The following is a 26543-nucleotide window of genomic DNA, read 5'->3' as shown; positions in this document are numbered from 1 at the left end:
TTGCTTTGCATGCTCAACAATGTTGCCGAGCTCCTCCATTCCCTTGAAGAGAAGCACGTCAATTACCTGTTGCCCAAAATCAAAGCAACTCAAATTAGCAGTCCTGCAGTTTCTCTAAACCTTCAACCAAATATCTTATGACAGTCGAACCTTATTGTCATGGGATTGGACTTTTGTCTGTGTCGCATGCAGCAGAATATAGAGTTATATGCACACATAATCGCATGGACAGAAACAATACCGCAGTTATTTCAGATAATCCTTGGATCAAACTTTTGATGCTAAAGCTTTTTTGTGTCTTTTAATGGGAATTCCTACATTTCTTCCAAGAGATGCCCACTGCTCAATATATCGACTGGTTCAAGGATGAATTGATACATGCAGGCAACATACAACTGACAAAAGCTATATGTATAACAGATTGACTCTCGGCCACAAAAACAACATAATAAGTGTTTGTGATGTTATTAAAGGCTCAAGGCACAGATTGAATCTCGGCACAAAAACAACATAATAAGTGTTTGTGAAACAACATAATAAGTGTTTGTGATGTTATTAAATGCTCAAGGCACAGATTGAATCTCGGCCATGAAAACAACATAATAAGTGTTTGTGATGTTATTAAAGGCTCAAGGCACACCAAAGCGCCAAGATCTCAGAATATCCAAGCATGAGTAAATCAAGACGTGCCTGAACAAAGTAAGGAACAAAATATAAACATAAATAAATAAATAAATAAATAAATAAAATGTGTCAAAAGTATGTGTGTGTATAGTACTCCTAAAAGCAAATACTGAGTTTTTGGTAGTCTTCATAAAAATGATAAAAATATCCTCATGAATTAATTCAATTAACTTAATAATTAATATAAATAAGAGTTCTAAAGAATACATGATATGTGTTGCTCTTTATTTCATTAAATAATTGCTTCATCTTCCTTTCTCTCTCCCATTGCTCTCACCCCTCCTATAACCCCAGCATCATCAGCCTTTTCACTCTTAAAATACTTAATCAATTCGAATAAAAGTCTTTAAGTACTTCAATCAGAGAGATTGGAGAGATTAGAGTCTCTATCTATCTCTCTATGCTATATATCTTCCGCTAACCTGCGTCTCTTTCTTAGAAGCAATAAACATCCTTAAATATTTCAGTTACAAAGACAACCTCCCTCTTCCATTTAAAAAAAAAAAAAATTTAAAAAGACAACATCTCTTTGTATTGTATCTCCCACACAAGTCAGTTTTCCTCCTTAAAATCTCATATACTAGGTGTGTTCAAGCAAGAGGTTGTAATCATCTATATATTCAAATATATTTGAGTGGGTAGATGTCAAAACCTCTAAATCTATACTAAATATATGTTGTTTTCCTTCCAAAAATAGAAATTTAATAAATATATTATTAATAAAAGGACTTTCACTAGCATTGGATGCACCATTTATAAGATAACCATAAAGAAGGGGGGTTTGTTATGTGTACAGCACCTGTATTTTACTAGGTTGTATGTATATAATATGTATGTATGAACAGACTTACATGCACATATGTACATACACATTTAAGACACCTATGATTGTAGGTATTTATGAATGTATATACACGAAAGAAAAAAAACGAATTGACAAAGTAAAACATATTTGGCAAAAGTTAATAAACACAAACAGAAAACACAGAGACACATAGAAACACCTAAATAATGTCATGCACATCCACAAAAAGTCACATAAACAAACACATCACCAACAAACATGAGCACACAGCCATCAGATGACACACCCAGCAAATCACATACAACACACCAGTCACGAGGGTAAAGCCTTTTTACATATTGCTGTACTTCAGCAAGGTGCATGTACAGCACACATTTTTTACACCTTGAGGTGCACAATGTGCTGAGGTCACCGAGAGTGCCTTGCCCCTCGGGCATGCCCGAGACATGTTTTAAACAAAAAGTGTTTGCACAATATTAAACATTCAACCACTACCAAGTGAGGAAAAGCAAAGTGCAGCAAGATTCATTGCCAGACAACCGGATATGGTGCAAGCTAAAGTATGAAATGATTCTTGAGGGCATAAAACCAAGGATGAAGGGTCACAAGCAATTCTATTAACCTTGATAGACACAACCTAGTGAGAAGATGGTGATAAGTTCTGAAAAGTGTACAGAGATGGTGTGAACGAAGCTTCTGAAGCATGATTGTATTTTTACACATAAGAGAAGCATGCAATCGTGAGAAGACCTAAACACTGCAACATATTAGTCCAACCATGAACAAAAATCTAATGTGGTGTCATGCAAAAGCAAGTGAAACTGTGAAATGGTAACCTCAAACAGTAAAAAATTTTGTGCTGATGAATGTGGTAATAAGATAACCAGCTGACAGAGTGGGTAAGAGTCAGGATAGGCCTACTTTAACAAAAAGATAGATATGCTGATGGATATGGCATGGCAATACAAGATTGAAGTTACATCATATTCTTCTTTAACAAGAGTTTTAACAGGAAATAAACCACTATTAGATGCCAACCAACATTGTATCAAATGAAGAATGTGTAAGTAATGAAAAAATGCACATAGCCAGAGCAGACTAAGTGAATGAAAAATGAATAACAATTACAGGTGTGAATTAACAGTTAAATTGAAAACTCAGACAGCAAGTAGAAGCTGTATCTTACAGAAGAGTTGGTGATTTGGAAAAGTTGAAAACTATTAGGTATACGAAATGAATAAACTTTCTAAATAGTACTCAATATTTACATAGTTGAAGCTAGAGAATGGGCATATTTTAAATAAGCATCAAGAAGGCCAGAAGAAACTATATAGATTCCACGCATAAGGTGCGATTCATAAATTTTACATGACTGAACAGAAGCATACATGGACTGAAAAAACAAGCAGATGTGCACTCATAGCCAGAAGAAACTATGGACATGGCATGATATGGATATACCAATAAGACTAACATGTGCACGCCGCGCATGTGCACACACATACATGCAGTAAACAACATTCATACATACACACAAATAGGTAAAAAGCATCCATAAAGCATACTAGGTTACCAAAATAATATAGTTCATAAGTTAAACAATGGCATGAACCTTTACAAGGTCATGATTTAATCACCATTCATATGTACAGACTGCAACCAGTATATCATACTAAATTATAGAGTGCAAATTTGACCATTCATTGAAGATGTTAACATCAAGAATGGAAAGGAAGCACCCTCCCCTCATATTTGGAGGTGTCGAGGAAGTATCTTAAGTGTATTTGCAAAGTATCTAGAGTGTTTTTCTCAAGAAATTCTAAAATAGGATGCTTTACACAAGTATTAGACAAATTGAAGTATTGACAGGTATCAGTGTTTGATAGGAAAAAAAAAAAAGCCGTGATTTGAAGAATCAGTGCTTCCTAAACAGAAACTGATTACATACAGATATAGGGAGGTTAGTCTAAGTAACTATATGCTGGAGTCAATTACTAGAAACTTTCTTCTAGACTTTCCTTTGCAACACACACACACACACACACACACACAGAAGTAATGAGGCATGTCAGAACTTCAAGATCCCACCCACCTCGAAACAAAAGAAAAGCAGAGGAGGAGGAGGGGGGGGGGGTTCCTATTCCTAATTGTGTGATTTTCCTCATAGCTGGACGCAACATTTTCTTGGTAGGTTCTAAATACAAAGAGGGCAACCAAGACAGCAGACTCAAATTAATAAAAATAAAGATACACTACGTAAGTTGCAGAATCACATAAAGTGACCAGAAATCTCAAGCAAATGGTGTTGCTTCAAGGTAGATGATCCAAGCCATTGCATGTGCTTTGCAACTATTGGCAATTTGGCATATTATTATTCTTTTTTGGTTTTCCTTGATTGTTATTCAAGCATAAATCCGATGAAGAAGCCTCATTTAGGAGGTAATTGGATAGTTCTTGATATATAAAACATAAAATCCGAGTTTTCCACCAGGTAATCCTTTGCTGGCTTTATATGCATAAGTAGCTAAAGATTCATGTCTCAATAAAATGTTGGTTGATTAATGAAACAGTTGACAGTCACTACTTTCCTAGATTTTCTTCTCCTTATTGTGTATTCTTTCTACTCGCAAGCACTATCTCACAGGCAACATGTGTTCAATTTCTTCGCCTGCATCAACTGGTGTCAGAGGCAAAAGGCTCTTCCTCAAGCCCAAGTCAGCATACATGCTATATGCACATGATGCTCCATACATTTTATCATAGTATAGTGAAGTTGAAAAACTAATCTTCCTCACGTGCTTCAAATTTCATCTGAAATGCTTTCTTTGATTAGCTACTTGAAAGAGTAACACAGTGAAAAGGAAAACAGCAAACTTTAAACATCTTGTCTTTACTTCAGATCAAGATTGGCGGACTCGATAGTCCGTGCCGGCCATCCGGAGGTATGGATCCGTATTGGACCGGACCGACGCAAAATGACATAGAGGAGAAGAAGGGAACCGAGAGGAGAAAAAGAGAGAAAGAGGGGAGGGGGGGGGAGGGGGAGGGGGACGGGAGGGGGGAGGGGAAGCCATCGATGAGGCCGTCGGAGGGCCTCCGACTGGCCGCCGTGGCCGCTGGACAACATAATCGTGGCCTCCAAAGCTACAAGCATAAAACAGGGGTGATCACTCTGTTTCATAGGATTTTTTAAAAAAATTCCAATTACAGTGAAGTTGGCAATGAGTTTAAGTGAAGCAAACGAGTGAACAGGGCGGTCGTCCTTGTTTCACGATCGGGGCTCCGTCTGCACGTTTTTCACTGCCCGATGGCCACGACGGCCATCCGACGCCATTCGGCAACCTCTCCGCCGACTGTGCCTCCCTCTGGTATTGTCGTTCCCTCCCTCTCTCTCTCTCTCTCTTTCGCTTGATTAAATGCCCTATCGGGCGACACCAAGCTGCGGAGGCCTCTACAACCCTTCGGCGGCCTCAGCAAGCCACCGCCGGTCTTTGATGGCATCGTCCCCTGTCTCCCTCCCCTCCTCTCTCTCTCTCTTCCTCTCTTTCACTCTCTTTCCCTCTACCTCCTCCGGTGTGCCGTTTTGCTCGGCGGGACAGCTCAGAATACCCTGAACCATTCGGTTCGGGACGATTCAGTGATCTTTGCTTCGGATACTTAAATGTTGAGTGTGTTAAGAAAAATCTTTTATATCTCTTCATCTGTGCGTGTACAAGGGAACCACCCAAAAAAAAAAAGAAACAAGTAACACTATTAACCTAGGACAAGGTCAAGCCACACTGGATTTTATTAGGAAATTGCAGTTTAAGATTCCAAAAAAAGTTAAAGTAGATCACAACATTTTTTAAACCAAACACTCCAATTACAAGAATGATGAAGCACCTCATAAGAAATGACAAGCTTTTAAACAGAGCATTGTTGTGATGATACATATGCCAACATAACATATGCCTATGTGATCTCATCCTTTGGATCAAGACAAAAATCCAGTAAAAAGTTAGAATAACATTTTACCTATCTTTCTATTGTATCATATTTCATTTAGTTTTTGCTCTAAGTTTAGAAAGTCGTACATCGCTAACAAAAATGAAAATAGATTAAGATGCATGCAATATAGACATGATTTTCTATAAAAGAGAAGATACAGGACGTAGTGAAGCAACATTCTATTGGGACATGGGCTGCCATAAAATGGAAGGGAGACTAAAGTAACCATAAAATGCAACCATCTGGGTTTTCCTTAGACAGACAGCCTCAGCAATTGAACGTGGCTCATGGATTTTGTTTTAATATTTGAGTTTATTTTGATTTATTATTACCTTTTGGAGTTAACTTTGAGTATAGTAATATGCTCTAGCATTAGGCGTTGACATTTTTTTTAATTTGGATTTGAGTCAGATGGTTCAGAAGTTTGTACAGCTTTGTTGGATATCTCTTGATGGATATGTATGGTACTTCCAGCCAACAGCAGGCAGAGCTTGAACCGTTAATTTAAAATTCTTACATCTATACTGGATTCCATGACATGCACTTGATTTATTCTTAAGCATGGTAAACCATCCATGTTCACGCACCTTTTATCTTTCTCGTTCTCTGTTCTGATTCATTTTGTTGATGATCACACCTCCAATCATCTACAGGATCTGGCTTGTGAACTACATCACAAATATTTCTATCTTAGATTTACTTCATCAGATGCTTCTTAAACTATCCGTTGTTGCCCAATGTAAGTCATTATAGAAAGGTCTAGTGTTCACTTTTTAAGCTAACAAACTTTTAACAACTAAAGTAAGCTATTTATTTTTTCTCATTGCACCTGTTGTAATTATACATCATGACTTGTATCATTTTCAAATGACATGTACATAATTATTTTTCATCTTAAAGCCATCAGAAAGACCAATCTAGAGTATTTTCAAGTTTATCTAAAACATAACCACATAATAATGAATGAAATATTGCTCAGCCTATCAGGCCTGTTGAGCTCCATAAGAAACAAATCCTCAAAAAGTTGGTTCCATTAACGTTAGATAATTAAAAAATCCATCCTTATTACAATATAATAAATAGCTTGTAATGCACATGATCACGAATTTCTTCAAACATGCATATCTTCCATGTGTCAGTCTACTGCCCACAAGACAATTTTTTTCCTGAATGAAAGTACTCGTGCCTTCAACAGATTTTGTACGCAAGGTAACCAACATTTTGACCAAAATCCACATCTTATTCACAAAGAAAATGGATTTCATCATCTAAGTCTACTATGTTTCTTGGGGAAAGAAGGTAAAACACATTCAGTATCCAAACTCTTCCAAATCCACTTGCTCTCTGAAAGTCTTCACACAAAATGCCATTGCATGGGCAGCTTGCACCCCTTGTTTGAGAGAAAAAATATAAATAGATATAACAATCTCATCAGCTGATCATCTTTTACAAGTCTCCAAGCACCGAATAGAAAGTCTGAGCATATACTTCTTCTATAGCATAGCCATGGTGAGAAATTAACTAATGCTTCTATTTTCTATATCCAACTAGTCCTCGATTTTTTTCATTCACACGGCCCAGCTCCAAGTTAGACTTTATTTCTCATTTTCCTATTCTATGTATCAACATCCAATAAGTCTCACTTTGGAACAATTTTACCATCTCTATCTACATCTATTCTATGTAAAATTTTTGAAGGAGCAAAACCATTTTTCTGACATTGTATATGTTATGTGAGAAGTCTTAACATTCATAATTCAACATTTAGCTTACTAGTAACTCAACCTGATAACAGTGACCTCACTACTTTGTTGATGCCCTAATTATTTTCCACTATCTCTTTTATAATATAAAACCAATACTCTTCTTTATCAAAGCTGACTTCAGCTTATGAAGAATAGGACCAAAACATCTCCATTCACGAACAACTCTATGCATTTTCATCATTGGGGCATAAGGATACTCTTAATACTTTACTAGAAGAGTGTGTTGTATCCTTAATAAGAAAACAAAAAGAAAAAAGGTCAAGCTTAAGCATTCATTTTGGAAAGTCTCAAAAATAGCAACTAACATTATAATTCTTAAATCCACTTCAACTAAAATGTCATTAAATATGAATTTATTTGCACCCACACTTCCAGCTTGAAGCACTAGAATCTGTTTTTTTTCCAAAATGAACATCCTAACCTCTTTAGTCACCAACAACAAGAGGATTCATCCTAATAGTTCAGGCCAATCTTCCTTCTCTCTGATGCACAAATGAAAAGGGCTTTGAAGAAAGAGAGACACCTAAGGAATTTTTTTGTCTCCCTTTCCTTTCTCTATTCTTCCATATCTATTCATCTCCAATAATTATCCATGCATTTCTGTTGTTTCGTTACCATATTTCCTCATGCAATACTAATCAAGAAGCAACCAATGTGTAATAACGGGGAACAAACAGTGAAAGAAATAGTTCATGCAAACATGGAGGCTCAAATCATGTAGCCATCCAAATATTAAGGCGTACTTGGTCCACATCCACCCAATCGGTGTGCTTGAGGAATGAATAGGAGCCTTGAAGTTAAATGAATAGCTCTAATTTAGTCTTAATTTTAACTATTTTCTTTTCAATTGTTTGCTGGGAGTTATTTTACTAAGTAATATGTTGAAATTTAAAGGGGATGTGATATTCACAGCACTCTTCATGCTACACTACCATGAATAGCAATTTTTGGTGGAAATTCTTCTTTTTTCTCCTCATCGGTAAACTCACTGTTTCTGTTAATTACTTAGGGGTTAGATTATCTGATTCTAAGTAAGATATTAGATTTCATTCAACTCCCAGAATCTAAGGTTGTTGAGACTCAAAAATACGGAAGGATAGGTGGCCAACAGTGTTTTATGAGTGAGCAAACATGAAACATCAGTTGTTAAGGATTAGGGGAGCAAGAGACAGCCATGAGAATGAGCTCCAGAAGCGCTTGAATAACTAGCCCAACCAAAAGAAAGCTCCAATCACAAGATTAGCAAACAATCTAAGCAAAGTTCCCCGTCTCGATACCAGATCCTGTACCGATACCATCATTTTACAGTATCAGTAAATCCAGTACCCATCAAATAGAGATTTTTTTTTTTGACCATCTTTCGATTGGTAATACAAGGTATAAGGACCACTACTACAAGAACTACTACACCTTTGATCGCCCTTACGTAAGGACTATATTGCCCCAAATTTGTATAAAATACAAGATGCTTAGTGAATGATGAGGAAACTAATATTCACTTATACGACACAACTTTAGATTTCAATCAAGTCAAGGAATATTTTTACCTTTTATTCTAGATAAAACAGAGTAACCAGACTCTAATTTGTATTATGCTTCCGGCCAACTTTCAAGTTGAAGCTCAGCTCCACAACTCAAGAGCTTTAATAGCTCCTCTTTGATGGTTTCTGGCTTTTTTCTAGGTTTTGAGGTGAGGAGCCTTTACATTAGATTAGGCTTTCGAGTTTCCTTGTTCAAGAGAGCCTCTTGGCCTAGGCTCTCGAAGCTTATAAGCTTGTGGTGTAGTTCATACTCACAATAAGTTGTGGTCTCCATCTTAGTCTCGTGCCTTCATTTTATTGGTATAGGTATATAGAAAAATACCCACCTCGAAGTCCCATCAGTTGAGTGCCGTCAGTCAGTTTTCTCAAATCCCAGATCCCCATAGTCTCTAATGAGTGAAGGATGAAGGAAAGATATTTCTGCTTTTCTGCCAACTCAGTATGCACCCCATACCGCATACTGATTCAATACCCATATGGTATGGTGCGGTCGGTATGCACCAATACCAACTGGTATAGCAAACCTTAAATCTAAGTATTTTGGTATGGTGCGGTCGGTATGCACCAATACCAACTGGTATAGCAAACCTTAAATCTAAGTATTTTGGAACCTCATCCATTGCTAGAAGTGTAGCTCATACTTGAGTGCTCGATACAACTAAAGTTAGATATTTGGTCCAACAAAAGAGATCTCTTGCGCTCTCTCCCCCTTTCTCTCCCCCTCAAAGATTTTAGAAGTCCCAACTGATTGTATAATTTATTCCTTTTATTTGTTTGTTATTCAAGAAGGTATTGGATGTAGCAGATTTTAGATTGATTAATAGTCTTTTTGACAACAAACTATATGGAAAGAACTCTATGGTGATAGAAGGTAAGTCAAGAGCCCTTTTTTGAGTAGAAAACAATGTTTTCTAGTTGTTTTGGTGTCTGTTGGGTCTTCGCAAAGTGACAAGGTTTAGATATAGAACTCTTTTGAAGAAAATTCTTTGGCTTTGCCTCCCTCTATGTTATCTCTTTCTTCTCCACTCTTCCTTTCATTTCTTCCCTTTTCATTAATTCCTTTCATTGCTCGTTATGATTATATTGTAGCCAGGTATCACACAATTTCCACCTTAATAAGCTAGTTATCTCTTCTCTCTTACCATCCACCATTTTCTGTAATTATTTGCTGATCCTTGAAAGAAATATATCAGATTTGTGGTCTATTGTTGAAGATTTTGCAGAAATCAGCCCAGGATACCCGAGATCCGCTTACAAGACAACCAGCGACCATCGCCAATCATCCGATTAACTTTAGATCCCTTTACCTAAGATCCACACCTCCTAGAAATACCTAAAACAGATTTTTTTTTTTTCCAAACTTTGTAACTTTGATTGTGAAAACCACATTTTCTAGCATGTTTTCTATATCAGGTTCCAAAAGTAGTCACTTGACCTAAATCATTTTCTATTTTCTTTCTTAAGTCAACCTACATATTCACAAGCCAACTCCAAGGGGTCCTGCTTAACAGAACATTGCTTTGGAGGGCCTCAGACTCATAGTTGTGAGACCTAGATCGCACCAGCCAGTCAGACAAGAAACATGGGGAACAAGACCTCAAGTCTGATTGGGCTCTCTAACGAGGCAGAATTAGAGTTGACCCATTGAAACCAATCTGCCCAACGTTTGCTCAAACCAACAGGCTTCACTGACCCGGACTTCAGCTTCTTCTTAGAAGAAATTCCCCTGAAGAATAGTTTTTCATTCCAAATCAAAATATGGACCTGGTGGAAGCTGGCCAAGTCTCTAAGCCAAAAAGACACATTACCAAGATACATTATTACTCTAACACCATATAAAAGTGGCTATAATCCCAACTTTTCAATTCCCATAATTCCCCTAATAGAATTGTCTCCTAAAAGTCTAAACCATGCTCAGCTCAACTCCTACCAAAAGATACTGACATTGTTGTACTCAAGGAGTTAAACAGGGAAATCTCTTTAAGTTGAGTTTCCATGACCGTGCATAATAAGAGTTTCTCAGCCTCTGAAATCCAAATTTTGTACTGACTTATTGGTCACAGAAAAACTGAAAGATATCTAAATTAAGAACATAATTTACCAAACGAATCTTAAAATTTTATGAGAAAGACATCAATCCTTGATCCATGCTAAATCGTTTTAAAACTTACCCTATACCTGAAATTTTTAGAAGTGGCCATGTGCATTTACACATGCATCATAACCAGTGATGATAAAATATTGACATTATAAATATATTATTTAATATAGTTTAATTTTTAATAGCTTTCAGGCTGATCGACCTAGTGATTAGACCAGTGAACGGTGACACAGGTCCCTGGCCAGGCCAGTGTCCAGTTTGGTTCTGATAACTATGTCTGTACTTGTACCACATAAAGGAGAATTTGAACAAAAAGATTCTTCTTTTATTCATTGACACAATATCATAATCAGCATTACATGAAAATGCTCTGGAGTGGGAGGACCCACTATTTATTTATAGATAATCTAGATGTGGCTTGCAACAAAACAGTTCACTTGAATCTAATGACAACTCAGTCATTACTTCATGCTCAATTATCCTTAACCAAGTAACTTTTGACCAGATAAAATTAAAATAACATAGACATTACTTTAAGCCACAGTAACTTAATGGCTAAGCAAACAATGGAAAATAAAAGAAAATAACAGGAAATTGCATCAACCCAACTAATGACAAACAGCAAAGCTAGGACTAATAAGACCCTAATGACTCGACTAAGACACGATTGAATCAAACAATCAACACTTGCAGCTCCCAGTCCACAAGCTTGACTCCGTCAGTGAAAAGGCAGAAATGAAAGGCCAATAGCAGCCATGCTTGGGCTGACCATCCTCTTAGTTCTTTTCTCTACCTCTATTACAAGATCCTCTCTCTCTCCCTCTCCCTCCCCCCCCCCCAACTTCTTCTCTCAATTCTTGCTAGATAAAATTGCTGCTCCCATTATTAACTGCAGATTTATGCCCTTACTGATATTAGGTTGCTATTTATGCTGACTGACTCTGAGGATTTATTGTCCACTGTGCTAAATCACTCATTTATGCAATTTTAATTTCTTTCTCACTGGTTCAGAAATTCCAGTCTTAGTTTTCAGCTGTTTGATCACTACTACATTCGATCTTCTGTAAATTAACCAACTCTGAACTTAATATATACCAAGTTTTTGTTGCATACCCTGAATTAGGTCCTCAAACCTTTATCTTCCCCCATAAAACATTAGAACAAAGTTTTGTTCATCCTACAGTCATTAATTTCAAATTTAGTAAACTGCTTCCCTGCTCTCAATTGGACAGCAAGCTATCATAAAACCTTTGTTTAATCTACATTTTTAGGACCTTTCATGCATTGCAGACCATTGCTTGGTGGTCCTGCATCAAAAAGCAAATAAAGTTACTATTAAGTGAAAAATCCTTATTCAAAGTAGTGCTTTAAAACAAGTTTCATAAGGAATGTGATACACAGGGAAACTATCAGTGAACATTAAAATTTCCTGGGGATAGAACCATATCTAATAACAATTTTGATCAGTTCAGTATCCAATTTTAACATCACAAAAAAGAACACTCAAGAAGCCAAATTAACAACTTAAGATATCCAATCAAAGATAAGCGATATATTCATGATGCATATAAATATCATGATACAATATAGATTTCTTAATCAGATTGAGAAGGGCTTCTTATCGATGAAAGGAGAAAGAGGTGAATTTCACATGTGAGGTTGTAAACTAATGAAGCACCAAAAAAACCCAATATTAAGAGGGATTTATTTTCCAACCAGCTTGTACCCAAAACATGTAATGCGTTATACCTTTGGAAGAGAAAATTAAGTAGCTTCTCTTGCTTCAAAAGTTTGCTTGGGTTATCCAGGATGTATTCTTAAAATTTTTATTACTTGCCAGACAGATCAAGAAATGAAACCATAGAGACTTGATATGATTAAGTGGAAAAAGAGAGAGAAGAAAGACAGATGAAGAAGACTTGATGCTCACTCTGAGGAAGGAAACAACCTCGGATGGTTTTTTCTTTTCTGCCTCATTCAATCCCCCCCGTATAAGGATACAAATGCCCGGACACAAACTCATGTTTTAATCTGAATTTACGAAATCATTTTTGGAAAAAAGAAACAAAACACCAAATTTGACATCCAAAAGCCCGAAGTTCATTCGAACCACAAATATAATATTCCAATTTCACCCAAATACCCAAAATCACCTAAGCTTGCACATTGTCCAATTAAAAGAAGTTTTTTGCTTCTATCTTGGCCGAGCATTTGAAATCCTATAAATCATTCTTCTACGAAATGTCAGCATTCTTATAATGAGTTCTCAAGAAGTGCATCAGTCGACAAGACTAATATCCAAATAATTTTGTTTTATGAAACAACCCAAGCATCAGCAGACAATATTTACTCATCTCTTTCAATGACTTCGAAAATGAGAACTTGGGGATAATCACAACCCCAAAAAAAAAAAAAAAGCCCAAAGTCGCGCAGAAATTTAGGGTTCATGCTTGAGAGGGATCCAGAGCCAGAAAAGGAGATGGATGGATGGATCGAGGGAGAGAGGTGTAGACCTTGGGGTTGGTGATATGGGCGTTCTTGCGGATCTCGGAGGAGATGGTGGAGCGGAGCTGGGAGGGGGTGACGACGTCGTAGAGGTTGTAGGTCTCCATGATGGCCGGGATGGATCGGCAGGCCGACTTGAAGAAATCGAGGGTCCGCCTCCGAGCCTCCTCCACGCTCGCCGAGTTCGGTGGTACCCTCACGCCCCGCAAACTGAACGCCATTCTTTTCCCCTTACCCCTCCTCTCTCCTCCGCTTATGAACCAAATGAAGGGCAAGCACGTCACATCACAAAAAAGAAGGGCAAGCAGTGCGCTAGGTGGAGTAGCAGGCCGGTGGTGAGTTAACCGGGCCGGCTCTATCCAGGCCCAGTGCTGATCCAGCCCAACCCAATTGTTGTGGGCACAAAAAAGGACTGTAAACGGACCGGATGTATTTCCATGTCTGACTAACAGAAAGACTTTGTGCACCACACACGGTGCAGCAAAACTATATCACCCCATCAGATTGTGCAATGTAGCTATTATTTTTTAATATATATCTAATATTTATAATTTTATTTTTTTATTTAAATATTTAAATAATAAAAATATTTTTTTAAAAAAAAAATTATGACATTCTATGACTATATTATCACATCTTGTAGTCAAATTATGACTATCTATACATCAGTAAGTTATAATTAGACCATAAGATGTCATAAAAAAAAGAAGTATTGGATTCTGATGATGTAGCGGAATATAAATTTTAAAAAATTTTATATGCATTCAACAATTGAAAGCATGTTTAATAATTAAACTAGACTATCGAAAAATAAAAGCCCTAAGAACCCCTTGATAATTACAATCAAATCACAAAAGCATATATAACAGGTAAAGATGAGAAGCCATATACCAACATGAAGACCACGAATTGATAATTTTGAGATCTCTACAAGACTTCCAAAGTAGAAGTCTTCCAACGGTATTCCACACGGGACTGATCAGGGCTCTTTTAGACTCGAAATAATACTGCAACTTTCTTCGCAAGTTTACTACTAATCATCCTTTGTAAGAACGGGTTGCACCATCATTTGTATGCCTTCGAGACCTTCACTAGGACCATTCTAGGAACCTTACCTCAAATGATCTCACCACACAAAAATCAGATTGGATGTTCAACACTTGAATAATCTGATTTTTGGACAAGCATTACATGCTTTCTATTTTTCTCATTCTTTCTTTTCTATTTTTCTCTCTTTTTTCTTATCTTTTTTCAAACATTTTTCCATCCTTTTTTTATTATTCCCATGCCTACTCTCAGCCCAAATTGGGACATCCAAGCTTATATAGCGCCCCCTTTTAAATAGAAAAGAAGGAGCGACACCATGGGACGCCAACTCTTGGTGTCCCTTATTCCTTACACGCTAACATTTAATTTTTTGCATGGAAACCAATGGCTAAGGTGTGGAATAAGAAGTGATTGACCAACAGAAGGACTCTTTCTCTGCTAAGAAAAATTAAGACACCATCATATGGCGCATGGGATTAAGAAAAGGATGAGAAACCAAGAGTCCATGACAATTAGGACTCTTCCATATTCAACGCATACATGTGGTGTCCCATTTATTTTGTGGTGTTCAAATTCCTTCCAAAAGAAGGACTCTTCCTTCTCATCGGCACCCACAATCCCAAGAGCCATCCCATGACATGAGGAATAAAAGGAACGCGTGAAATTAAGAAAGAAATTTAAGATACTTTGTTAAGAAGGACTCTTCCTTCTTAATGCTAAAATTAAACGGGGCGTTACAATTATTTGTGTGTGGGATATTGGCGTGGAGGAGGCTGATTCCACATGAAACTCTTTCATAAAAATCAGACAAACCACCTATTAATTAGATGGTTCAAATCCAATTATATTAGGTTAAGGCAATAAGTTAAAGGTTAGTACAAACACTTTTGAACCCAATTGAAAACTTGAGTTAATTTATGTGCTAGCAATTCAATTAACCCATTGGATTTACAACAAATCTAAATAGATTGGACTAAGATCAAATCTCTATTGTGTGTGACCCATTGAGTTCTAAATCTAGCCAGTAATGGATCCAGACTCTCGACATAATCCTAATCTGATTAGATTAGATCAATTCAAGAGTTCCAACCAACTAGAACTCTTCCTAATTAATTTTTTAATTAAACTCTTTTAATTTTGATAAGTCCACAAGTCAAGATTAACGTCTAGTAACGTGTCATGACTACCCGAAAGATTTAAAATTTGATAGAAATACCAAAATTATCCTTCCGTGGTGAGTTACCATATAATTCAATCCTTCGATCACACAATATTTCGGAAAGACCATGGGCATGAAAATATGTCAAACCCAAATACTTGTCCATATGTATCTTGATCTGATGATGATGACTCGATTGATGAATCAAAAAAAATATTTTCTATTGTTCATCCCTTCTCTAGCCAGAAACTCTCAGAGTTATCATCCTATGAGATCACATAGGATGTTATCTCCTCCTACAAGAAGTGATCGATTCCTTTTTTGACCACTCACAACCTCCATACACACTTCACCATATCCAAAATATCCCACACATATCTTAAAGTGGCATGCTACCGATCATCCTTCGCAAAAATGGATTGTACCATCATTTGTATGCCTTCGAGACCTCCATTAGGACCACTCTAGGAACCTTACCTTAAATGATCTCATCACACAAAAATCAAATTGGATGTTCAATACTTGAACAATCTGATTTTTGGACAAGCATTACATGCTTTCCATTTTTCTCATCCCTTCCTTTCTATTTTTCTCTCCTTTTTTCTTATCTTTTTTTAGATTTTTTTTCATCATTTTTCTCTCATTCCCACGCCTACTCTCAGCCCAAAATGGGATGTCCAAGCTGATGTAGCGCCCCCCTTTTAAATAGGAAAGAAGGGGCGACACCATGGGATGCCAACTCTTGCGTCTCTTATTCCTTACACGCTAACATTTAATTTTTTGCATGGAAACCAATAGCTAAGGTATGGAATAAGAAGTGATTGACTAGCAGAAGGATTCTTTCTCTGCTAAGAAAAATTAAGACACCATCATATGGCATGTGGGATTAAGGAAAGGATGAGAAACTAAAAGTCCATAACAATTAGGACTCTTCCATATTCAATGCATACATGTGGCGTCCCATTTATTTTGTGGCATTCAAATTCCTTCCAAAAGAAGGACTCCTCCTTTTTATCTGCGCCCACAATCTCAAGAGCCATCCCATGACATGAAGAATAAAAGGAATGCATGAAATTAAGAAAGAAATTTAAGATACTTTGTTAAGAAGGACTCTTCCTTCTTAACACCTAAATTAAATAGGGCATTACAATTATTTGTGCGTGGGATATTGGCATGGAGGAGACTGATTCCACATGAAACTCTTTTATAAAAATCAGATAAACCACCTATTAATTAGATGGTTCAAATCCAATCACATTAAATCAAGGCAATAAGTTAAAAGTTAGCACAAACACCTTTGCACTGAATCCAATTGAAAACTTGGATTAATTCATGTGCTAACAATTCAATTAACCCATTGGATTTACAATAAATTTAAATAGATTGGATCAAGATCAAATCTCTATTATATATGACCCATTGGGTTCAAAATCTATCCAGTAGTGGACCTAGACTCTTGACATAATCCTAATCTGATTAGATTAGATCAGCTCAAGAGTCCCAACGAATTAGGACTTTTCTTAATTAATTTTTAAATTAAACTCTTTTAATTCTAACGAGTCCACAAGTCAAGATTGACGTTTCTAGCAACATGTCATGACTACCTGAAAGATTTGATATTTGATAGAAATACCAAAATTATCCTTCTGTGGTGAGTTATCATGTAATTCAATCCTTCGATCACACAACATTCCGAAAAGGCCATGGGTATAGAAATATATCAAACCTAAATACCTATCCATATGTATCTCGATCTGATGATGATGACTCGATTGATGAACCAAAAAAAATATTTTCTACTGTTCATCCCTGCTCTGGCCAGAGACTCTCAGAGTCATCATCCTATGAGATCACATAGGATGTTCTTTCCTCCTACAAGGAGTGATCGATTTTTTTGTTGACCACTTACAACCTTCATGTATACTTCACCATACTTAAAATATCTCACATATATCTCAAAGTGATATGCTAAGGAATAAACCAAAGTAAGGATCCATATACACAAGGTACCATGATGATCTCAGGTCAAAGGATCACATGCACCACTCTCACTGGAGAACCATCTATCGATATGATGTAAAGCTCCATCAGATGTTCTTCCTGTAGGTCAGTTCAGTGAACTCATTCTCTAATGAGCACCTACATCTTTGTATTAGTATCATCATACAAGTGATTGTGAGATCAATCACCCTCTCCATCGAGCATACATAGGATGTACCAGTCTTACCGATATCATCAATCTCTGATTCGATGATCCAACGATTGAAAATATTTTAGATTGGAGCTATCAAGATTTTAGATCTCACTGGCATGATCTCATCATGACCCTAAAAATCATTGTCCTAATCTATGAGATTTATCATAATCATAAAAATATGATGCAGCAAATGATAAAACACAATACCTCATAAATAAAATAACTAATGTCATGCAAATGAGTAGGAAGATAACACAAAAAAGTTCCTATCGCATCTCCATGCGATTGGCTTGTAGGGTACTATTCTTTTAATCTCTCATTTGTATTAAAGCCAATCGCCTCTGTACCTGATGCCCATGCAATCAAGATGGCGAATACACTACTGCTGTGTAAAGACGTAGTAAACTGGTCCATTATGCTGTTCTCTATATTAACTCATTTTATGATCAAATCATGAATGAGATAAAAGTGTCATAAGATATGTGTGGGTACCATGTGAGACCACATCCAACTTAGTGATGAACCCTTTCATCAGGCAACTTTCCCTAGCAATCTTTACTCACAGCAATTAACTGAGTCAAATCCAGTTTACTGTTTGAAACTCTTTCAGTTCACTGCTTCTCTAGTATTTCTCAAGTACTTTGAGAATGCTTTTCACAGTTTTCTTAAGATCCTATCATGGATCTGTCCGAAATCAATGATTATACACAAGGCATAAACCACATCAGGTTAGGTATATTGGATATTTGGGTAAGTAAACACTTTTACACCCATTCATATTGGACCCTTTCAACATAAAAATCCACATACCTAGACTGAGACAAGCCTAACATCCACTTAGATCCATCACTATAGATACCAAGTAAATTAGATGCTGCCCAAATCTATTCCATGAAATTTTTTGTGATAAGCATGTCATTGATCGAGTACAATATCGGGACTACCTTCCCAATATGCTATATATCATCCACATACATAATCAAGAAGTTAGTGAGACTCACACCTATCTTCTTGCACACACACATAGTTTATCTATATTTGATAAAGTCAAACATTTTGATTATCTCATTAAAAATGGAAGTACTATATCCTCAATGCCTGCTTTAATCCATAAATGCATTTGCCTCCTACTAGAGATAAACTTTCTAGATGATGTGTGGCAATAGTAAAAATCTGAATTGACATTTCTGTCAGCAACCTATTGGGTCATACCTATAGGTGCTTTAACTATAATCTATACTTGATTGATGTACAGGGAGTTCATTTCGGATATCTGAATTTCAAGCCAACTGTCAGAGTCTCTACTCATGACGATTTTCAAATAGGTCAAGAAAATATCATTCTCAATGATGTATAGTGTACAGTCATTCATAATGATAAACTCATATTTTGAGTGGTCTACTACACACTCAGATTGATCTTCGGTGAGGAGATGTGTGTCATGATTATACCTCATCAATGTGCACATCTGGTCGAGGATCAACTTGTGGACACTCTATATATTATGATGGAATAGTTCATAAGTCTTGAACTTCTCAAGTTCAATTATCCTCCCACTGACCACTTCTTAGAAATTTTTTTTTCAAAAGATGGCATACCTACTGACAAAACACCTTTTGTTCAATAGGGTGATAGAAATAGTATCACATACTACTCTTTAGGATAATCTATAAACATATATATAAATCTGTTCTAGCACAAACTTATGTACATCAACTCTTTTTACATAAGTTGGGCAACCTGCTTCTAATCCTTTCCATATATTATATGGAGAGCTAGCAACAGATTTTGACATTATTTAATTCAAAAATATATACAGTAATTTTTAGGACATATCTCCAGAATGAGACAACAAGGTCTATGAAACAAATTAAGGAACACACCATATCTCATATGGAGTGTCCATCTCTGGGTCAAAATATTATTAGCCTTCGAACATCCATATGTTCAAGGTCTAATACCTTGTTTGTCCTGAGATATGTGACCATCACATATTCATTTCTTGTTCTCATCAACAAGAAGAACAACATCATTGAGTGATAAAAATATAAGATCATTATCATAAATCCATTGCCATAAAATTTTATCAGAAGGAGAGTAACTTTTATTCTATTACATTAATTTCAAAATCTTGTTACAATAACAAAAGAATTGAAATAATATTTTTGATAAATTTAGGCATATAACAATGGTCTACAAGTTTCTAAACCTTGCTTAAAGGTTACATAGGTTCTTACAGCCTTAGTATGAATGGACTATCCATCAGTGCCAAAAGCATGTAGTCACCTCTCTTCAGCTTTATAGGTCTGCAACAATTTGCATAAGTGAGACCCATATAAGGTATCACATATTTAAAATTTTAATGCTGAAAAACTTAATGATTAACTAGTTTGTATCATATACAAACCATTAGCAGATGCAACTTTTGCATCCTACTGCTGCTTCATATTTGTAAGACAACTCTTGCAATTTATCTCTAATGCTCATTATTATGGTAATGATAAGAGATACTTATGGCGAAGACGATCTTCACTTTCTTCTCCTAGAAGATACTAGAGAAGGAATCCAAGAGAGTTAATAGGATCAAATTCTGGATTAACTCACTATTCTTAATAAAGACTTAATCGTATGATTAAGTTAATCTGGATATATTTGACAGTCATACTGTCAACTCACAATATTGCATATGTGATTTTTTTTTCTTTATAGTATCATCTCCGAATAAATCGAAATCAGAAGAATAGAAAACTATCACCTATATGAGAACTATTCTCAGGTTTCTCAACCATTCTATAAAGTTCGGTCAATATCATGCAGTGATAGTGAAGATGCAGATGAATATAAGAACATAAAACGACTACTCATAATGATATGCATAATTTAGACAAGATTTTATCTAATTATATTTTTCACTATTTTAATGAATTTCATAGCCCTCAAGTATGAAAACGAGAAACCTATCATAAAGTTTTTTAGTGGGGTTGAGATCTCAATTCTTCATAAAAAATATCGTGGATAGCACAACAAGCTCCTATAAGTTCAAGGATAGGTAACTTTTTACCGATTGCATCTCATGCAATTCTCAACATAACTTTTATCTCTAAAATACTTATAGTCTTGTGGATAGCACAATAAACTATAGTATTTTAATTAAGTCATATCCTTCAATCCTATATGATCATATCTGAATAATACTATCCTTGTGGATAGCACAATAAGACAGCACTACCAAAATATACCATAAGCATCACTAAGTCAACATCATATCAATCCCTATAGTAAGCTTTGTGGATAGCATAACAAACTCACTATAATTTTTGATATACTCTATTGACTTAGTATGAGCTAAGTACCATTAACTTCATTATGCATCAAGATAGTATCAAATTAATCCCCATAGCAAGTCTTGTGGAAGCACAACAAGCTTACTATGGTTTTTGATATAATACTGGCTTAGTATGAAGGAAGGCATGGGTAGTGTTCTTAACACTTCACCATTATGACTTAATATAATTTAACGAGAGACTTAGGTCTCATGCACATCCAAAACATATATATAAATACATCATATATATTTTAATTTTAATTCTAACTACCAGTATGTGAGAGCATATCAAGAAAATTTAATAGTTATGAACTTTTAAAAATCATTCGAGCCACAGGATAATTTATGGATCAAACCCTAGGTGCATTCTAGATTGAACCATCTCATGATCAATCTAAATGTACCATTGCTCTACAAATGTCTGATAGTCTAATCTTCATTTTCATGAAGACTATCATGAATGTTTAATTTTTATCTGAAAATAGAAAAAAATAATTTCTATCTATTATCAAATAATTTTTTTTATAATTTTTACATCAATATATAAAAATTTCAATCAACAGTTGGAAACATACAAAAAAAAAGATATGGCTGATAATACAATGCATCAGAGACACCCAGCTCCTATTGCAATCCTTGCAAATGCATTTATATAATCAACCAATAGAGGAGCATTCATACATACATCCATCACATGGATGTACCATAATCCATAACCACTCAACATGTATTTTATAATAATTATAAAATATGATAATAAACTACTCATGTTATTTTAATTGCGATATCATTCATAAATATGTCAATGGAGATGTTTAAATATATGGGCATAGGATCCATCTAGGATTTTTGATTCGGATTCAACTCTTGACCTAATTTTAATTTTAAGTCAATCATTTATCATCGTTTTGAGTTATGTTGATCAATTCCTAGGTTAATCCTAATCCAATTAGATTAGCATCGATTCGAACAACCATGACTCAAATTCTAATTAAATTAGGTAAATAACAATATGATCAACCTAAATTAAGTATGATTTCTAATCAAATTAGAACTATGAATTTGATTTAATCTATAATCATTAATTCTAATCATATTAGATCAATGAATTATAGTTAAACAAATCTATCGATAAAAATTCTAATCTATGTTTGAGGCATCTTTTCTATGATCAAAATTTTTTGGCTCCATATATACTTTGGACGACAACCAAGATAGAAGACCCACAATGGTGAGTACCCAATAATATGGTGGTCGATCATTGGATCTTAGGTAGAAGCATCAAATGTAAGAACCCTAAGTCTTGGCAATGTACATCCATATGTATCATTCCAAAGCCCCCGTGCATCACATGCACTGGATTTAAAATTTCATCGAAAATTAGATCATAAGATCTAATCTTAAACTTATCTTACAAGTCTAAAATTATGAAATTTTCATATTCAAGTATGATCATAGATTGATAATATTTTATCATTAACAGAATATGTATAAAAAATATCAACTAAACATCAATCAAAAAGTCTGATTTTGACATAGTTTGAACTAGATCTAATCCATATCACAATAATAATATAAAATTTGATTGAATCAATCAAGGATGGTTCTGATACCACTGTTGGATTTCGATGATGTAGCAAAATATAAATTTTAAAAACTTTTATATGCATTCAATAATTGAAAATATATTTAACAATTAAACTAGACTATCGGAATACAAAAGCCCTAGGAATCCCTTGATGATTACAATCAAATCACAAAAGTATATATAACAAGTAGAGATGAGAAGCCATATACCAACATGAAGATCACAAACTGATAATTTTGAGATCTCTACAAGACTCCAAAGTAGAAGCCCTCCAACGGTGATCCACACGGGATAGATCAGGGCCCTTCCCAACTCGAAGTAGTGCTGCAGCCTTCTTCACAAGTTTGCCTTCGCAAGAACAGATTGTACCACCACTTGTATGCCTTCGAGACCTTCACTAGGACTACTCTAGGAACCTTACCTCAAATGATCTCATCACACAAAAATCAGATTGGATGTTCAACACTTGAATAATCTGATTTTTAGACAAGCATCACATGCTTTCCACTTTTCTCATTCTTTTCTTTTTATTTTTCTCTCCCTTTTTCTTATCTTTTTCAAAATTTCTCCCATCATTTTTCTCTCATTCCCATGCCTACTCTCACCCCAAATTGGGAGTCCAAGCTGATGTAGCGCCCCCCTTTAAATAGGAAAGAAGGGGCGACACCATGGGATGCCAACTCTGGCGTCCCTTATTCCTTACACGCTAACATTTAATTTTTTGCATGAAAATCAATGGCTAAGGTGTGGAATAAGAAGTGATTGACCAACAGAAGGACTCTTTCTCTGCTAAGAAAAATTAAGACACCATCATATGGCTCGTGGGATTAAGGAAAGGATGAGAAACCAAGAGTCCATAACAATTAGGACTCTTCCATATTCAATGCATACATGTAGTGTCCCATTTATTTTGTGGTATTCAAATTCCTTCCAAAAGAAGGACTCTTCCTTCTCATCTGCACCCACAATCTCAAGAGCCATCCCATGACATGGGGAATAAAAGGGACGCATGAAATTAAGAAAAAAATATAAGATACTTTGTTAAGAAGGACTCTTCCTTCTTAATGCCAAAATTAAATGGGGCATTACAATTATTTATGCGTGGGATATTGGCATGGAGGAGGCTGATTCCATATGAAATTCTTCCATAAAAATCAGATAAACCACCTATTAATTAGATGGTTCAAATCCAATCACATTAGGTCAAGGCAACAAGTTAAGGATTAGCACAAACACCTTTGCACTGAACCCAATTGGGAACTTAAGTTAATTCATGTGCTAGCAATTCAATTAACCTACTGGATTTATAATAAATCCAAATAGATTGGATCAAGACCAAATCTCTATTGTGTGTGACCCATTGAGTTTCAAATCTAGTCAGCAATGGATCCAGACTCTCAACATAATCCTAATCTGATTAGATTAGGTCAGCTCAAGAGTTTCAACAAACTAGGACTCTTCCTAATTAATTCTTGAATTAAATTCTTTTAATTCTGACGAGTCCACAAGTCAAGATTGACATTTAGCAACGTGTCATGACTATCCGAAAGATTTGAAATTTGATAGAAATATCAAAATTATTCTTCCATGATGAGTTACCGTGCAATTCAATTCTTCGATCACACAACATCCCGAAAAGATCATGGACATGAAAACATGTCAAACCCAAATACCTATCCATATGTATCTTGATCTGATGATGATGACTTGATTGATGAACTAGAAGAAATATTTTCTATTGTTCGTCCCTGCTCTGGCCAGAGACTTTCAGAGTCATTATCCTATGAGATCACATAGGATTTCTCTCATCCTACAAGGAGTGACCGATTTTTTGTTGACTACTCATAACCTCCATGCACACTTTATCGTACCCAGAATATCCCACACATATCTCAAAGTGGCATGCTAAGAAATAAACCAAAGTAAGGATCCATATACACAAGGCACCATGGTGATCTTAAGTCAAAGAATCACATGCACCACTCCACTGGAGAACCATCTATCGATATGCTGTAAAGCTCCATCAGATATTCTTCCTATAGGTCAGTTCAGTAAACTCATTCTCTAATGAGCATATACATCATTGTATTAGTGTCACCACACAAGTGATTATGAGATCAACCATCCTCTCCATTGAGCATACATAGAATGTACCAGTCTTACCAGTATCATCGATCCCTGACTCGATGATCCAACGACTGAAAACATTTTAGATTGGGACTATTAAGATTTTAGGTCTCATTGGCATGATCTCATTATGGCCCTAAAAATCATTGTCCTAATCTATGGGATTTATCATAATTATAAAAATATGATACAACAAATAATAAAACACAATACCTCATAAATAAAATAACTAATGTCATGCAAATGAGTAGGAAGATAATACAAGAAAGCCCCTATCGCATCCCTATGAGATTGGCTTGTAGAGTACTATTTTTTCAAGAAGAACATTTTCATCATTTAAAAATTTTATAAATTTTCAATGACGAAAATATCCTTCTCTCTTTATGACTTTTGAAGAAAATTATGACTTTCTATTATGTAAGAAGTCATAATTTGAGCCTAGAATGTCATAACTTTTTCAAAAGATGAGAGATATTTTCGTCATTCAAAATTTCAAACAAAAATGTAAAATTATAAGCATTAAATGCACGTTGAAAAGTGGTAGCTATATGACCTAATAAGATAGGATGGTGCACAAAGAATTACTCATCTGACTAATACATACTATGTGTGATGCAATATAATAAATTTAATGTAGCAAATATAGCAATATGGTAAATCATAATACATATAATTTTTTTAAAAATAAATTTTCAAGAAATAAATATAAGATTTTAATAAATATAAAGTTTTAACAAATACAAGATTTTAATGCCGTGTGTGTGTGTATATATATATAATGTTAAATAATAAACTCTAATTATGATAATTAATAGCAAAAATGGTACCATATTATATATGTTTATTATAAATCATTATTATATGAAATAATGAAACATTTATTTTACTTTCATTTTTGTTTTCTAATTTACATGAACACATTAAGTTACTAATAGCAAGTAAAAAAGATAAGCTAAAACATAAAAATTTATTAAATTAGAAAACATGTAAAAGAAAATAAAAAAATAGATAATCTATAAAATATAGAGATTGATATAAAAGATCATATATAAAATAAATTCAATAAAAAATTAAAAATAAAATCATAAATGTTTGAACTTATATGGCAAAACTAAAAATACAAAATAATCACCAAAACTGTTAGATTAAACATCCAAATGTGAACAAAGTTGAATGGAAATATATAAAATTAGATAAATAAATAAAAGTAAATCTCAATCAAAATGTATGATTTATTTTTACTAATTTAAAAATAACATAAATAAAACTAGAATATAGAAAAGTAACTTACATAGATTTAAAATAAATTAGACCAAAAATATTAAATAATTGATATGATGTTTTGAAATAATAAATTGATATATTTAAGGGTGAATGATAAATTGACTATATCATATGGGATAAAGAGTAAGAAAACCTCTTGCATTTTATCCTATTTTGTAAATATCCTCTTATATTTTTAATTTCAGCAATGTCAATCTTATATTTGTCAAATTGTTGCAATGTATCCCACGAGCCTCCTAAGTTGGATCCAAGCATGCTGCCGGCACTTATGGCTAAAATTACATCTTTTCTAGAATTCTATCCAAATATAGATTTTCTAATTTACCTTTTTCACTTAGAAGTATCACATATCCAAAACTCTTTTTGATTAGAACCAAGCTTCCACGATCAAAGAGGTTCGTATTATTTTCAAAATAAAAATATTTTT

General features: G+C 35.0%; 1 protein-coding gene across 1 annotated transcript in view; it reads right to left on the bottom strand.

Moving 5' to 3' along the window:
• LOC105053453 (NADH dehydrogenase [ubiquinone] 1 alpha subcomplex subunit 6) overlaps window positions 1-13670 on the bottom strand; it is a 13946-nt gene extending 276 nt beyond the window's left edge. The window contains exons 1-2 of the mRNA XM_010934608.4: window positions 13398-13670; window positions 1-66 (exon numbers count right to left, since the gene is read on the bottom strand). The exon at window positions 1-66 is cut by the window's left edge and continues 276 nt beyond it. Coding sequence (XP_010932910.1) covers window positions 1-66; window positions 13398-13610 — 279 coding nt within the window. The 5' untranslated portion in view covers window positions 13611-13670. The remainder of the gene's footprint in view (window positions 67-13397) is intronic.
• Between the last annotated feature and the right edge of the window lie 12873 nt (window positions 13671-26543).

The sequence above is a fragment of the Elaeis guineensis genome, chromosome 10, assembly GCF_000442705.2.
Source record: "Elaeis guineensis isolate ETL-2024a chromosome 10, EG11, whole genome shotgun sequence".
Lineage (NCBI taxonomy): Eukaryota > Viridiplantae > Streptophyta > Magnoliopsida > Arecales > Arecaceae > Elaeis > Elaeis guineensis.
This window is presented reverse-complemented; position numbering and strand designations above follow the sequence as displayed.